Raw genomic sequence first — 16,284 nt, forward strand, 5'->3', positions numbered from 1 at the left:
TTTTTTAGTTTATATATGATATATAGACATTTTTATAATTAACATTACTTAAAAAGCATATAAAGATTATTTGTAATAAAATAACTTTTTTAAAAAAAAAAAATAATCGTTTTTAAAATATAACTTTATTTCAAATAAAAATTTATAACATAAAAATTATTTTTGATTAATTTTATTGATAGGTGAAAAATATAATAGTTTAGTACCCATAAAAATATGTCTTTTAATTTGTAATAAATTACTGTTGAAAAATATTTATTATACTGTTCTTGGCACTATTGAAGGAAAAAAAAAACTATACTCGTAAAGTGACATCAGATTCCTCTTCAGATTCACTGTCATCTTCAGATATTAAAAGTTTAGAGGAAGAAATTATAGGAAGTTGTGTGTAATTTGAACTTCTATTTCTTATTGAATTATTAAATTCTGATCCAGTTATTTTAAAAATACAAAAAATAACTCCTCCTGTTAATATTATTGCAATCAAAAATATTTTGAATAAAATAGACAATGAAAAATAATGTTCTGTTTCTTTTTTTACATCTGGAGGGTAATGAGCACAATCTTCACATCTTGTTAAATGAGGATCCTCCTTTTCACCACAACATTTCCTACAATATCCTAATGTTCTATTTCCAAAACCACTAGCACATTCATCACACATTTGAAGTCCTGGACCATGACATTTACGACAAGCTGGATCACAAACGGAACATCCTTTTCCTGTAAATGGATTGTAATATCCATCTGCACATTGATTCTTCTTTAGAATACACCTTGCTTGATAACTATTTGTATCATCTAGAAAAATAAAATAGAATTATAATAAAATGTTAACTACTTACAATCAGCATAAAGTCCTTCTGGACAATTATCTACACATTGCCCATGATCAAAATGTCCCCAATGATCAACATCAATTAACAATTGAGCACCATGACATGTCTGACAAATTTCAGGTTTACTACAAGTTTTACAATGTATTCCACACTGCTTACATTTATCACCATCAATATAATAACCTTCTTCACATTTTTCAACACACTTAAAACCATATTTATTTCTTAAACTTTGTGTAAAAGCTTTACATGCAAAACATGAAACAGCACTTTTACTTTCACTGCAACCTCCTAAACATTGTTCATGACAATTTCCAACAGAAGTAATATCACCAAATGCCAAAATTTTTTCCTCCTTATTATTAATTATTGATGTTATATTATCATGTTCATTATCCTAAATTATATTGTTTTTTATGAATTTTGTATAAAAATTCTGTAGGCAAATATTTATGTTGTATGAAAATAGAATACAACATAGGAAAAAAAAGGTATTCTACGATCTGTGCACTTATTTTTTTTTTTTTTTTTACATATAATCACCAGAAACCCATATAAAATATTATGAAAAAATGTAGATAGAACAAAGACATAATTATAAAAGTATAAAATATATCACAGAAAAAAAAGGACTTGATATACAATGTGCACAGACCAGGAAAAAATATAACTTGTAGTTAATTGAAAAGTAATAATAAGAAGAAATGGAAAAATATATAATAGTACAAAAGGTAAAACCATATATAAAAATTAAACTTTTTTTTTTTGCTATTTAATTACAAAAACATTATATTAAAATTTTACAATATCAAAAAACCTATATATAATATAAAAAAATTTATGAAGCAATCATATTAAAAAAAGAGATTACCATATTCATCTGTTGGCACTTTTTGAAAACCGTCTTTAATTATTTATTTTCCTCCTATTTTGTTGCACTTTTATTTTATTAATAAGTATATCAATATTTTAAGCATAAAATATTAAGAAAAAAAAACAAACAAATTAACTTAATATATACATATATCAAAGAAAGGGGAGATTAAAAATAAATATATTTTAAGTAGTTTCATTCCAAGTAAGACAAAAAAATGTTTGTTTTTTTAATAACATGCATATTAAAATAGGTATAAATAACCCAAATATTTTTTTTTTAAGTCTCATGCACTTATATATTTTTGTTAGTTGTTTCGAACAAAGTTGAGAATAGATGCAAAAAACCGGGATGCTGCATTGTCCTAAAAAGGATCTCAAGGTTTAATTTTTATCTTAAGAAAATAAATAGGAATGAAATTATAATTAAATAATGTTAGAAAAGAATGATATATAGTAAGTTATATAAAGTTAATAAAAGTGCTCAAATTTTAAGTGCAAGTGGCTTTATTTTTTTTGAAAAAAAAAAACCCGTAAATTAATTAGAGTAGTAAGATTGTGAAAATAAGTCAGTAGTAATGCAATATATATTTTTTCTTACAAATATGTATATATATTAACTTTTTTTTTTAAGTTGTGAGGGAGAAAGTGCTAATTAGGAGTAGAATAAGATGGAAATTTAGATAATTTTTAACTTAAAATATTAAGTAGGTGAAAAGGTTAAAAATGCAAAATTTGAATAATATTCATCCATTATTCTCTGTCTTTTTTCTCTTTCCCCCATTTTTTATGGATTGTTCCATTGATTCAGTTAAAACTTCAGCTGGTATTCCACTACTTATTAGTGATGCACGTATAACTTCCTCTGGAATAGGCTCATCTTCATTTGTTATATTTACTGTATACATTGTTGAGTTGGATGCAATAATATCATTTCTAGCAGGCAATGTAGACTTAGATGATTTTACACAGGTACGATATATCAAGCATATCAAGGTTGAGGGGATTAAGATTAGAACAACCACTTGCATAATAGTTATCATATTCGGGAGAGATATCTGTTGATAGAGAAAATAATGAATATGATATATTTTTATTAGCTTTTGTTAATTTTATTAAGCATTTAAAGTACAGGACATTGTATATATACATTTAATGTTATTAAATAATTAATATAGTTAATAAAAAAAAAAAAAAGGTTCAGGTAATTATATAGGCGCACAAGGTTTTTTTTTTATATTGATATAATATGTTATAAAAATTTTAAAAAGACTTTCAATAAAACTAACCTGTTTTTGTAATGTTTCACTTGCAGATTCAAAGAATCCTTTTTCTGGTATTACTTTACGTGATGATGGTACTGCAGGAGGATATTTTGGATCAGATGGTTGAGCTGGTTCTTCAGTTCCATATAAAAGTAAATCCCAATCATGAATAGTACCACCAATTGTATTATCAGTAGTAAATGATTCAATCATTAATGTCCATATACCTCTTGGATCTTCACCCCACATTTGAACAGAAAGGAATGGCCATTTATGAATACCATCACTATTATAATCTTGTGGACGTATTGGTAGTATGACAGATCTTGTACCCTTAGGAGAAAATAATGTTAATTTAAGATCACCTCTTTTAGAATATCTTATTGTAGATATAACTTGAACATGTTCTAAATATAATACTGGTCTACCATCAGCACAACCACTAACATCTAATGTAAAATTCATTTGAAATCTACCACTAACAGATCTTGGTGATGGTTCTGCCATCTCATATTTATAGGTACATAAATGTTGTTCAGGAACAGTTTTCCATACTTTTGATAATTTTACAATTGCTCCAGCATCCATTAAACCATATCCAAATTGATTAGATATTCTTCTACCAACACCATTAATACTCCAACCAGGATTATTTAATAATGGTGTTGGATTGGCTGTCCGTAATACAATATGTTGCATATCTCTCCAGGTTAATGATGGATTTGCCTCTAAAGCTAATGCAATAATACCAGCAGCAATTGGTGCTGATGCAGATGTACCTGTATGAGATTTAGTACATCCTTGTGGAACATCTACAGTAACAATAGCTGGTTGATTTATAGAAGCAGATGAGTATGTAGTAGCAATAGTTGATGGGCATTCTTCAAGATACCATGGTCTACTATTATGATAAGTTGCTGAAGAAATAGATAATGTATAAATAGAAGTAGTATAACCATCAGCAGAACATGAATCTTGTTTAGAACCTCCATTACCACTGGCCCATACAAAAATGTTACCTTTTCCATTTCTACCTTTTTTTACACCACGATAAAAAGCTTGTCTTGCTTTTGGACCAGGCCCATCAAATGTTCTACCATCATCTTCTGGTCCCCAGGAGGCAGAATATATATCAATATGATCTTGATTTAATGACAATGCTGCAGCCTCAACTGCATCACTAACTGGTCCATCTAACATTCGAACACCACCAATTTTTGATTTAAAAGCAACACCTACTCCACAATGATTGTTATTGGCAATAGCAGAAACTTCACCAGCACATCTTGTTCCATGTTTATTATCACCATTATTTTGTGGTGTTGGATCATCATCACCACTATTAATATCAGTTGAAGCTAATGGATCATAATTTTTAGATAAATCAGGATGATCTAATTGTATACCATCATCAAGAATTGAAATACTAACATTTCTCCCAGCATATCCCATTAACCATGCTTCACGAACATTCATATCATAACCACCAACTGCTTTTCCAATTAAATACCATTGATCTTTATAAAGTGGATCTCTAAATGGAAGTGAAGGTATCTCCAAATTATTATCTCTTTTTTTTCTAATATTATATGATCCATCAAACTCTGGACCATTAAATGGTTTTACATTATCTTCATATAAATATCCTCTTTTAACTCTTTTTCTTTGATGATCAGAAGTTATTGATACAACATCAGGATGTTTACTAATTGATTCATGTATTATAGATCTCTTTCTTCGATAATGATACTGATTAGTATGTTCTAAGAAATAACTTGCTTCTAAAAATGGTCGTCCCTATAATAATAAAAAAATATTTATATAAAAATAATTTTTTTATATTTTTTTTTTATACCTTAATATACATTCCATGTTGTTTAGCAATAATCTCTGCCAAACCATCATCTCTTTTGACTAGAGTTAAGACAGTATGTATTGGATTAATACACTCTTCATCACTTGAATCCTCTGAACATTCAGAGTCATGTTGAATACCTTCTAACACCTTACAACATAGTATGAGGAATAAAATAAGATGCAATAAATTATTCAAATGCCATTTGGCAGAAAAATAAATAAGACGCATTATTTAAAATACTAATATTTGATAATAATATATATATATATTTTTTTTTAATTTTTATATATTATATTTTAGTAATTTTTTTTTTAGTAAGGCAAAAAAAAATATATGTTAAAAATATAATTATACCAGTATTTATTTGAACAAAGTTATAAAATTTTATTCACACAATAAAGCATATCTAGGTAAAAATATTTAGAAAGCCAAATATATATTTGTGAATGAAAATTTTTTATTTTTTTTATTCACTTATAGTATGTGTTATAAAATTAGGGATGTTAGAAGAATTCTATAATGAGCTGAAATGCTATTATTATTAATTAAATAAAAATTTTTTGTAATGAACACGTTTTAGATGAGTAATATTTTATGAGTGTAAATGTTATTTAAAAAGATTTATTATATCAACCCTTGGGGAAAAAGATGACGTAATTAAAATATATAAAAAATAATTGAATATATATATTATTTATTTCTAATGTTTAGATTAAGTTTCAAAATAATATTTTTTGGAATGTTTATATAATGATTATCAATAAATATTTTTAAAACTCATAAACAGAGCTTTTTAGAAGGTCAATGAAAAATTAAATTTCAATTAGTTGTTTGACATATTGATATATCACAATTATTCAATAATTATAATAGTTTTTGTAAATAACTAGTTTTTAAAAAGTAATTGTGATGTAAAATGTTTCAGGCTAAAAATAATTAAATGAATACAATTAAAAGTAAATAAGAGATTTTCTAAGTACTTTGACAGTTATTTTATTACAAAATCTTGTCATAACGTATATTTAAAATAATTTTTTTTTTTCATTCAGTGTTGATATATATATTATATACATTTAAATATACTAAATAGTTTATAAGTAGTTTATTTTAGGAGAAAAAAAAATATTACCTAGTATATTATATAATAAAAAGTTTATAAATAAATTTTATTGATAATAACTATAATGTAAATGTAGAAATATAGATGAGCTATTATAACATATTATAAATAATATAATTTTTTTTTATCAATATTTATTATATTACATTGGATACCAAGAAAGATTGATTTTATAATGGAAGACTGTAAGTAGAAAAATATTAATAATAAATAGATTAAATATGATAACAAAATTGAAATGCCATTAAATAAACTATAATTTGTTATTTATTTGTAAATAATCAGGAATATACATAATAAAAATCTGGTAGTATTTCTTTTTTTTTTTTAAACTATATAAGAGTAAAAAAAAAATTTAATTATATAAAATAAATAAAAAAAAAAAGAACAATAATGAATATTGTATTGTTCGCGCAGTTTTAAGGATTAGTGATTTTAAAATAAGTATATTTAAAATAATACAATATATGTATATCAACTTAAAATTTAAAATATATATATTTTTTTTATCTGCTTAATTTTGTCTAATATATGTATATTTGTAAGAAAATCAAATATAAAAGATTTACATAGTATCAAAATTAATAATATAATAGATAAAAAGTACCTAAATATTATTAAAATAATCTTATTAATTTTTTTTTTTATCTCATAAATAGTAATAATAATTTATGATAGCAAAAAAAAAAAATAATTAAAAATTTTATATTTAGTAAAAATTTGTTATAATAATTATGTGTATATATATAAATAAAAATTATATCCATATAAATAAGTTATTCATCTCATATTTAGATATATATTTATATATATAATAATATAATATAAAAGAAAAACCAAAAATATAAATGAGAATTCGGTATGTGAATCAAACAAAATGAAGTGGTTGGATAAGATAAATGTGACAATATAACAATAAATTTAAAATCTTATAACAATAAAAGATTTGTTTATAGACAAGAGTTTTGTTGTTTGTGAATAGAATTATATAGAGAAATATATAGGGCAGTTAAGAATATTATTTTGCTTGATTATTTTAATGTATATTATATTAAAAAGTACTTTTTATATTATGATAATAGTTTGAATAAACTATCAGACCTCATTTTTATTGAATATTTATCTAAAGTCTGTTCTAGGATATATAAAAATTTTTATCAAAAAAATTTTTCATCTGATTTATGTAAATTTATGATCAAAGAAAAATTAATTTTTAATTATAAGTAAATAAAAAGTTAAAGGACACATTTGTTAATGTTAATTTGAAAAAGTAACGATTCATAAAATAATGAATTGACTTTTAATATTAGATATAATATGATAAAACAAAACAATATATTTGTTTAACAAGTACTTTCATTAAATCTTCTTAACGTATTCCTCTAAAGACTATTCTAACTATAAAATTTCTTTTCCTTAATTAAGTAATCTTTACTTTGATGATCTATAAACCGGATCATCAAACTAACTTTTACCCATTATTTTATATATTAAAAATTGCAAATTCCCTTTACACGCTCTTTTTTTTTATTAATAATAAAAAGGATAACGAAAAATAAAAATTTTAAAATAACGCGACATTATAATAAAATATAAAAGATGTTGTTTTTTTTTTTAAAAAAAACATGATTTTAACATCACCATTAAATCTTCTATATAAATAGTTTAAAAAGATTAAAGATAATAATATTAAAATAATATTGCCAAGAATGATCAGACAAGAATTATAAAATATATAATATATATATATATATATATAAAGTATATCTTTAATTAAAAGGATGCTATAATAAAATTACATTTTAATGAATACCAATTAATCACAACATTTATATTTCTTTACAATATTATATTATCATCACAAATTCTTTACTTTTAAATTTTATACCTTAAGTTGAATAAAGATATGATGAAATTATGTTAAAACTATTTTGTGTAATGAATATTTTATAAGAAATGTTTCATATTAATTATTTAATGAATTAAAAGAGATAATTAAAATAGATGTAATTATTTAAAGAATATTTAATAATATAGAGATATTCATTTAAAAATTTTATTTAAAGTTAAAAACAAGGAGTATATTATAGAGATTTTGTCTGATAAAAATGTCGAAAATGACATGAGGAGGAAATTGATTACACTTTAGTTATCATAAGGCTAGAAGGTTGAATGTTAAGAGGCAATTATTATTAAAATGTTATATAGATTTTAAGGTATATTCTTGTGGAATAAAAAAAAATAATCTTTTATATAAATATTTATAGAAAAAATAGGAGAAAAAAAAATTATATAATATTAAAAATGTAGGATGACAGTTGATTGTTAATGGAAAATAATATATATTAAAATTAACTTACAATTGAAAAGTTCCCAATTTTGGTATAACAAGTAATATACTATCAAATGAACATTTTTAAAAAGAAGTATGTTATTTAAATTATCAACAATATAAGTAGTAAATACTCTTCAGCTATGTTGAATAAATATGTTATGAAAAGTATCATTATAACATTAACTTTAGATATTTTAAGAAAGAAACAAAAAAAGATAAAAAGGAAACTTCAGTTTATTTTAATTTAACAATTAAACGGGTATAATTATTCAAGTTTATATATATATATATATATTATTTATCTTGTAATGAATATAATAATACAAACAACTTTGATTTATATATTAAAAAAAAAAAGTTAAGATATAATGAATTATTCAAATATTATATTAACAATAATATTAGTAGCTTTATTGTATATATGAATCTCATTTATAAGTAATAATAAAAATTTTTGTGTACTTAATGCATGGCTTATATATATACAATATATATATACATATATTTATACGACGTTATTTATCATAAAACTCATTTTTATGCGTTAAAATTCTAAAAAAAAATAATACCAATTTGTAAAAGTTATTTTAAAAAGAGAAACTAGCTAGAAATAAAAATTCTCAGAGAGACAATAAAAATTTATTATTTTTAACACGACAATATTAAATGTAACAGTAACTAAATAAAAAAATTATCTAACATTATTTAAAATATCATAGTATTTTAAAAAGTATGATATCAAATAGATACTCTCATATATCTGTACTAATCTTTATTTAAATATTAAATGTTAAAAAAAAATATTAAATAGCATAATAGAAGAATTATAACATATTCTTTTATTTATTACAAATGAGGTAAATTATAAAAATAAACAACATTTTAAAGCTTATTAAGCTTTAAAAAGCGTTTTCTAAATAACAAGAGGACAATTGCATCTACTATCTGTGATCAATCAACATAAAAATATACAATCGTTCTCTTTATGATTCCTAATTTCAAGGACATCCATATATAATTAATTTAAAAGGCAAAAGTAACTAATATATATATATATATGTATATATATATCATGATAAATATCCCTAGATTGCATCAATCAACTAGTTACTATGAATAATTATATTTTAGAAATTAAAAAGATACTTTGCTTTATTAGCTAATACATTAAAAAATACACCTTGTTAATTTTATAGTTGTAATAAAACTAGTTTGTTGTTATTTACATATTTAATAGGTATAAAAAAAATTACTTTTTTTTTAAAAAAATTATTAAATAAAAATAAACATTTTAAATAATTTTTTTTTTCTAGAATGATTTATTGAATTGGTATTGATAGTATTCATCATCATTTTTAACAATCACACATCCGGCAGCTGTGTAGATCTACTTAATAATACAACAAAAAAAAAATTTCTCCAAATAGATAAAATTGAGAATATCTCAAGTTAACCAAATCATATATTAAATTTTACTATACAAAAGATAATATGATTTAACATTAATAAATTATATATTATTATTGTTAAATTTATAAAAAAAAAGAGATATTTTTTCTTATTATTTATTTACATATATATATAAACATAAATGTATAAATAGTAGACCAAAACTTGTTTGTTATGCTATAAATTTTTTTTTCAAAAAAAAAAAAAAAAATGGAATAAATTTCATATCTTTTAAGGATAATAAGTATTTTTTTTTATCTATAAAAGTATCATTATCCGAATAAGTAGGTGTCAAAAAGTAAATAATTTTAGATGAATAATGTTTTAACTATATAACCATAAATTACATAATAACAAAATTATTATTTTTATATATATTTTTTTTGACATTATTTAGTAAATTAAAAAAAAAAATTAAATAAAAAACAATAACAAATAAATTTGTCAACCCAAAATGTTAGTATAACTAATTAAAGTGGAAATAAAACATTTGAAATTTTCTATTTAATATTAGCAGAAAAAAATATTTTTAAAGATAATTCATTAATATATGTTTAAAATTTTTTTTTTATACTAAAAAAAAAACCTGCAAAATATATGTATCAATGAAGTAATAATAATAACTACGATATTTTTAACAAATAAATCAAATATTTATAGTAATAAAACTTTTTTTTTATAGTTATATAGATCAAAAAAATACATTTAATGTAGAAATATATATATTTTTTTTAAATATAGAATGTTTTTATAGAATAAATATGGTTATTTTTGTTATTCTTTATTCATTCTTAACTAAATTTTATAACTTTATAACCAAAATAATAGTCAAAAGTATTTTTTTTTCTTTATATATAAATTATCATCATAATTTTAAATTTTTTTTATTGAAATTATGGTCTTGAATATTATGTTTGTGATAGTTAATATTATTTAGTGTGGTGATTTAATAATGCATGATTGACTATTTTAATATAATAATGATGTTAAAACTGGATAAATCATCATAATAATTTTGCTACTTCTTAAATATATCATTAAAATACTAACTTAACAAAAAAAAAAAATAGAATTCTATTAATGTTCGATAATATAAAAAGCAAAGCAATTATATTATAAAAAAAGATAAAAGATTAATATGAATGTTTTGAGGCACTTATCAATATAAACTATGTTTTAAGATTTATTATATTCTAATAAGAAAAAAAATATTTAAAATATAAAAAAAAATGCAACTTTTCTAAATATTATTTAAAAAAAAATTTTTTTTCCCACAATAGTAAATCTACAAAAAGTTTAAATTTTAAAAAATCATATATCTAAAAAATGAACTATAATTTGAAACTATAACTTTGAATCAAAATGATTGAGATATAACCTTCTATTATATAAAATAACCAGATTGTTTATTTTTTACGTATTATATATACAACCAAAAAAAAAGTACAATTAAATTTTATTGAATCATGACTTACAACAATATATATATATATAGTAATGATATTTTAAAAAATTTTAATACATAAATTGTATATAAATAAGTTGATTTTAAAATACTTTTTATTTATTACAAAATAAAGTAACAAACAATTATATTATAAAAAGTATTGAGGAATGATTTTGAAAAAAAAAATTATATGTTTATTACTCAATATTAGTTATATTATTCATGTCAAAAAAAATTTATATTTCTTTTTGTTAGGCATTCATATTATATTGAAAATTATTTGATAAATAAATTTTTTCTTAAATTATTTTTAATATATACACTGTGCTTTTTAAAAAATTTTATTTTAATGAAGAAAAAATTTGTTGCATTTGAAATATAAAACTTTGTTTATTTTATGATAATCTTTTAATATAATGAAAATAAAATGATTCATTTTTAAGACAAAGTCTTAGTTACAATTTTTTTTTTAATTTAAATAATAAATTACAAATATAATTTTAAAATGTCTTACTTATTTTATCGTTATAGGATACAACAAAAGAAGTGCAATATTCCATTTTTACTTAAAATCTTGCAAAATATTTTTATAATTAACTATTTTTTTGGTTTATATAGGAAATAATATAAAAAAAAATGGATTATACACAGGTAAATTTTAAATATTAAATATTTCTAATTTTTTTAGATTGATAGAAGTATATTTCAAAATGTTAATCCAGAATTTGTATACACAGAAGGTCAAGATTATAAAGGAAGAGGTAAATTTGAATTGGCCTTAGGATTAATTGGTTGGAGTATGGGAGGTGCATTTGCAGTGGGTTGTACCCGTGGAGCTATTGGTGAATTATTAAATCCAGATACAAAACAATTATCCGGAAGACCTTGGGTAACAAGAATGATAAACGGTACCATGAAGCATGGTTCAGGATATGCTCAACCAGCAGGAGCTATAATGGTTTACTATTCTATTTTAAATATATTACTTGGAAAAGTGAGGGCTGAAGATGATTTTAATAGCATTGGTGCTGGAGCACTTGCAGGAGCTTTGTACCGTTCTCCATACGGATTAAACGCTATATTAAAAGCATCAGGTGTTGGAGCTTTTGTTGGATTACTAGCTTTAATTATTAATCCAGAAAGTAGGATGAGAATAAAAGATACTCTTTTAAGGTAGACAAATAAAATTTTTTTATTTAGAAAACGTTGTTATAAGATATTTTTAATAAATGTTATACGTTATAATTTCTTATTCTTTTATAAATTTCAGTTAAAGGTAATCCCACAACATTATTGTAACACCCTTCGATGCTTTTAATTAAAATGGCACCTTTTTTTTGAATGGCATAACTTCCTGCATGACCTAAAGGTTCACCTGTCATAATATAATCTTCAAGAATAGTAATATCATTGTCATTAAATGTTACATTACTTTTAACATAAAATTTCTCCAATTTTCCTGTACTATATTTTAAAACAACCCCTGTAATTACTTGATGAGTTTTTCCATTTAATTTTTCAAGAGTTTCTCTAGCATTATTTAAATCAACTGGTTTACCAATTATTTCATTGTTCATTACAATAATTGTATCACAAGAAATAATTACATCAAATGCTTTCTGAAAATAAATTAAAAAATAAGTTTACTGATTGTCAATTTATTTTTTCATATTAATTAAAATAACATGTATTAAAATCATACAAATTATATGTGATTCTTAAAAGTATAAAACCTATTATTATATCTATATTGTTAGCTGATAAAACATAGCTAAAATTTAATTAAAAAAAAAAGTTCAACAATTAAAACTTTAATTTTTAAAAATTATATTAGCAATGTTTTCAATTAAATTTTTCTTTTATTACTATGAAAATTGATTAGTAACTTTAATTTACTATTACAATTTTTGTATACTTAAGATTATGATTTTTTTCTAATCACACCTACAGTAAATCTACATAAAAATTAATTTTTTGGAAAATTAAATTTTAAATTATTGGGAAAATGTTTATTTAATATGGGTTGATAATATGTACTTTTTATAAGAGACATTCTTAAACAGTGTAAAAATATAAAGAAAACGTAAGGGCAATTATTTACATATTTTTTGGGTTGTGCCAACTAACCTTTTCCTGTATTAATTTATTATAAACCCAATCATTTTTAATATTAGCTGTCTCCATTGCATATTGTTCTGGAGGTAATTTTTTGCTTAAATTTTCTTCACAATCTGGTGGAATCACTATTGGATTTACTCCCTGGTTCAAAATAATTTATTTAAATTACAGTATTAAACATACAATTTGTTTTAGGAGATTTATTCTATTAATCGAACTGCTAGCAAGAATTATTAAATTTGGTAATCTCAAAGATTGAGCCATTATGTTACCTAAAAATAATTCACAATTAGATTTATATTTTAGAAGAGTATTACTATTATCAAAACTTTTCACACAATCATGGGGATCACCTTTATCGATTTCATTGTATGTTTTATCATTATATAATAAAAGTTATGATTTCTAGAATCAAAAAATTTCGAGATAGTGTTATGTCAAAAGGTTTATGTACAGAGTTAGTCAATCAAGTTATTCCTCAAATGGTTATTACAAAAGCGGAAAAAAGAAAAAATATTTTAGAAATTGATGGAGAATTTAAATCACCTCTTGCTAAGTATATGCCAAATATACTACCTCAAGAATCACATACATGTTATTGGAAAGGATTTTTTCCTAATAATTCAAGAAAAGTTGTTATTCACCTTGCTAGTACGGGAGATCACTCATATTTTAGAAGAAAGTTAGGTTTTGTAAATAATTTGTTAGAAAAAAATATAGCTTCAATTTTGATTGAAAATCCTTTTTATGGACGACGAAAGCCTAAAAATCAGTTTAGATCATCTCTTCTCAATGTTAGTGATTTATTTATTCTTGGTGCCGCACTAATGACTGAATGTAATTATTTACTAATGTATGCAAAAACAGAACACGGCTTTGATATTCAAGGAATTTCAGGTGTATCAATGGGTGGATTTACTGCATCTTTATCAGCATCAAACATTAAATATCCAATTTCTCTAGTGCCATGTTTATCTTGGACATGTGCAAGTAAAAGTTATACCAAAGGAGTAATTAGCGAAGCCATAAATTGGGATGTATTAAGAAAAGAATTAGAAACAGAAAAATTTAGGAAGAGTATAGATTTGATTCCCAATCAAAATTGGTTTGGAGAACTAGTAAGTTTAATATATATGATCAAATAATAATAATAAAATTTAGGAAGATTCACTAAAGAAAGACCCAAAATTAGATCGAACTAGAGAATTTATGAGTATACTTATGAGAGAATTTACATATCTAGGAAACTATCCAAAAATTACAGAACCAAAATTTTGTAAGATTATTGTACCTCAATTAGACTCATATGTTCTTAGAGAAAATCTACCAACATTTGAAGATATTTGGCCAGGATCAGAAGTCATAATATTACCAGAATGTGGTCATGTCGAAGCATATTTTTCAAACCACGATGTCTTTAGAAAACATATTGAAGAAAATCTTAATAATCTAGAAAAATTTGTTTTTAAATAAAAATAATAAAATAAAAATAAAGGATTTTAACCAAAGTTGATATTTTTTAATTTGATCAAAAAGAAAAACAATTTGATCAGTAATTAGTCCTAAAAAAATTATATTTTATTCTATAATAAGTCTTTGACGTCTGAATAATAAAACCACTTCATCTAACTTGTAATTTAACTTTTTTATGTATTTCTGATTTACTTTGATTTTGGTGGTTCTCTTCCCTTTACTGAACGCCAAGCATATTTTTGTGATTTGATAATCGTCCATGAATGACGTTTAGCATAAACAAGAACTAAGGCGAGAATTGGGGCAATAGCCAAAACCTAAAATATATATATTAATAAATATTTAATTTTAAAACATACCTTAAGAGCATATTGTTTTCTTTTATCGTGGAAAGGTTCTGATGTCCAGTGTAAGAAAGTACTAACATCCTTAGCTTGTTGTGATTGTGAAGCAAATGTTCCATCTTTGTATTCAATACCTTCATCGAATAATTGTTGTGGCATAGAAATAACTCCTCCAGGGAAATATGGATTATAAGCTTTTCCTTCATCAACTTTTATACCAGCTGGTGCATCGAAATAACCAGTTAACAAGGCGAAAAGATAATCATCACCTCCATGACGAGCCATGGCCATCAATGAAAGATCTGGTGGAATAGCACCATTATTAGCAGCAGCAGCAGCTTTTTTATTAGGATATGGACTTGGAAGAACATCATTTATTGTTCCTGGTCTTACAATTGGCTGTCCTTTGTCATTTGTGTCTGGAATACTAGCTTCAGCTGCTTCAGCCTTAACTTCATCTAATGTCATAAATGTATCAACAAATTGTCTATAGTGAACATATTTTAAAGAGTGACAGGCTGCACAAACTTGTTTGTAGACTTCATACCCACGACGAACTGAAGCATAATCAAATGAATCAAAAAGTCCAGCATGAGGCCAGGGTAATTTAGTTGGATGAGATACATGTTCACCTGCTTGAATAGAATTTTCAAGAGCATACAAGAATCCTCCAACACTAGTAACTCCAAGACCCAGAGCTAGATTTTTCTTAAAAAAAAAGAATTCTTATATTGAATTTTCAGTAATAAAACTTACAAACACTCCAGAACTAATGGCCCTTTGCATTACTAACTGATGGCTAAAAAAACAACTAAATATTAAAATGATGCAAAATAATATCAATAGAGAATTCTAAAATGTATGCTCACTTCCAGTAATTAGTTTAAATTTATTTTTATAAACAATGTATGTATATTTCATGTAACATAAATTCTATATATAAGAAGATACATAGAAAGATGGTACAAAAGATATTTCCTAAATTTCTAATTACTAATTTCAAATAATAATATCTCGTTATTATTAAATATAAGAAAAAAAAACTAACAAGAAAATATTTTAACAATCAAGTATACAACAGAATAGAAGTGGTACAGCGTTACTAAAGATGAGTCGCTCTTCTTTTCAAGAAATAATTTCTGTAGTTATATTAAAGTGAGCGA

General features: G+C 22.9%; 5 protein-coding genes across 5 annotated transcripts; 2 read left to right on the forward strand and 3 right to left on the reverse strand.

The window, feature by feature from the left end:
• Nucleotides 1-295: 295 nt before the first annotated feature.
• On the reverse strand, nt 296-5,063 carry SRAE_1000208500 (Proprotein convertase subtilisin/kexin type 4; the record flags this gene model as incomplete). The annotated part of the gene is made up of 4 exons (XM_024649119.1): nt 296-801; nt 846-1,236; nt 3,002-4,774; nt 4,833-5,063. The coding sequence occupies 4 exons, from the start codon at nt 5,061-5,063 to the stop codon at nt 296-298; spliced, it is 2,901 nt and encodes a 966-aa protein (XP_024503028.1).
• A 6,759-nt stretch (nt 5,064-11,822) lies between these two features.
• On the forward strand, nt 11,823-12,363 carry SRAE_1000208600 (Mitochondrial import inner membrane translocase subunit Tim23; the record flags this gene model as incomplete). Its single annotated transcript, XM_024649120.1, has 2 exons — nt 11,823-11,837; nt 11,875-12,363. The coding sequence occupies 2 exons, from the start codon at nt 11,823-11,825 to the stop codon at nt 12,361-12,363; spliced, it is 504 nt and encodes a 167-aa protein (XP_024503029.1).
• A 141-nt stretch (nt 12,364-12,504) lies between these two features.
• SRAE_1000208700 (Maf-like protein family-containing protein) lies at nt 12,505-13,568 on the reverse strand (the record flags this gene model as incomplete). Its single annotated transcript, XM_024649121.1, has 4 exons — nt 12,505-12,549; nt 12,614-12,805; nt 13,314-13,445; nt 13,488-13,568. The coding sequence occupies 4 exons, from the start codon at nt 13,566-13,568 to the stop codon at nt 12,505-12,507; spliced, it is 450 nt and encodes a 149-aa protein (XP_024503030.1).
• A 1-nt stretch (nt 13,569) lies between these two features.
• SRAE_1000208800 (Protein of unknown function DUF2048 family-containing protein) lies at nt 13,570-14,777 on the forward strand (the record flags this gene model as incomplete). Its single annotated transcript, XM_024649122.1, has 3 exons — nt 13,570-13,673; nt 13,714-14,422; nt 14,466-14,777. 3 exons carry the CDS (start codon nt 13,570-13,572, stop codon nt 14,775-14,777), a joined length of 1,125 nt encoding a protein of 374 aa, XP_024503031.1.
• A 188-nt stretch (nt 14,778-14,965) lies between these two features.
• On the reverse strand, nt 14,966-15,907 carry SRAE_1000208900 (Cytochrome c1, heme protein, mitochondrial; the record flags this gene model as incomplete). Its single annotated transcript, XM_024649123.1, has 4 exons — nt 14,966-15,094; nt 15,137-15,608; nt 15,669-15,829; nt 15,878-15,907. The coding sequence occupies 4 exons, from the start codon at nt 15,905-15,907 to the stop codon at nt 14,966-14,968; spliced, it is 792 nt and encodes a 263-aa protein (XP_024503032.1).
• Nucleotides 15,908-16,284: the final 377 nt, after the last annotated feature.

This window comes from Strongyloides ratti (genome assembly GCF_001040885.1).
Source record: "Strongyloides ratti genome assembly S_ratti_ED321, chromosome : 1".
NCBI classification, from domain to species: Eukaryota; Metazoa; Nematoda; class Chromadorea; order Rhabditida; family Strongyloididae; genus Strongyloides; species Strongyloides ratti.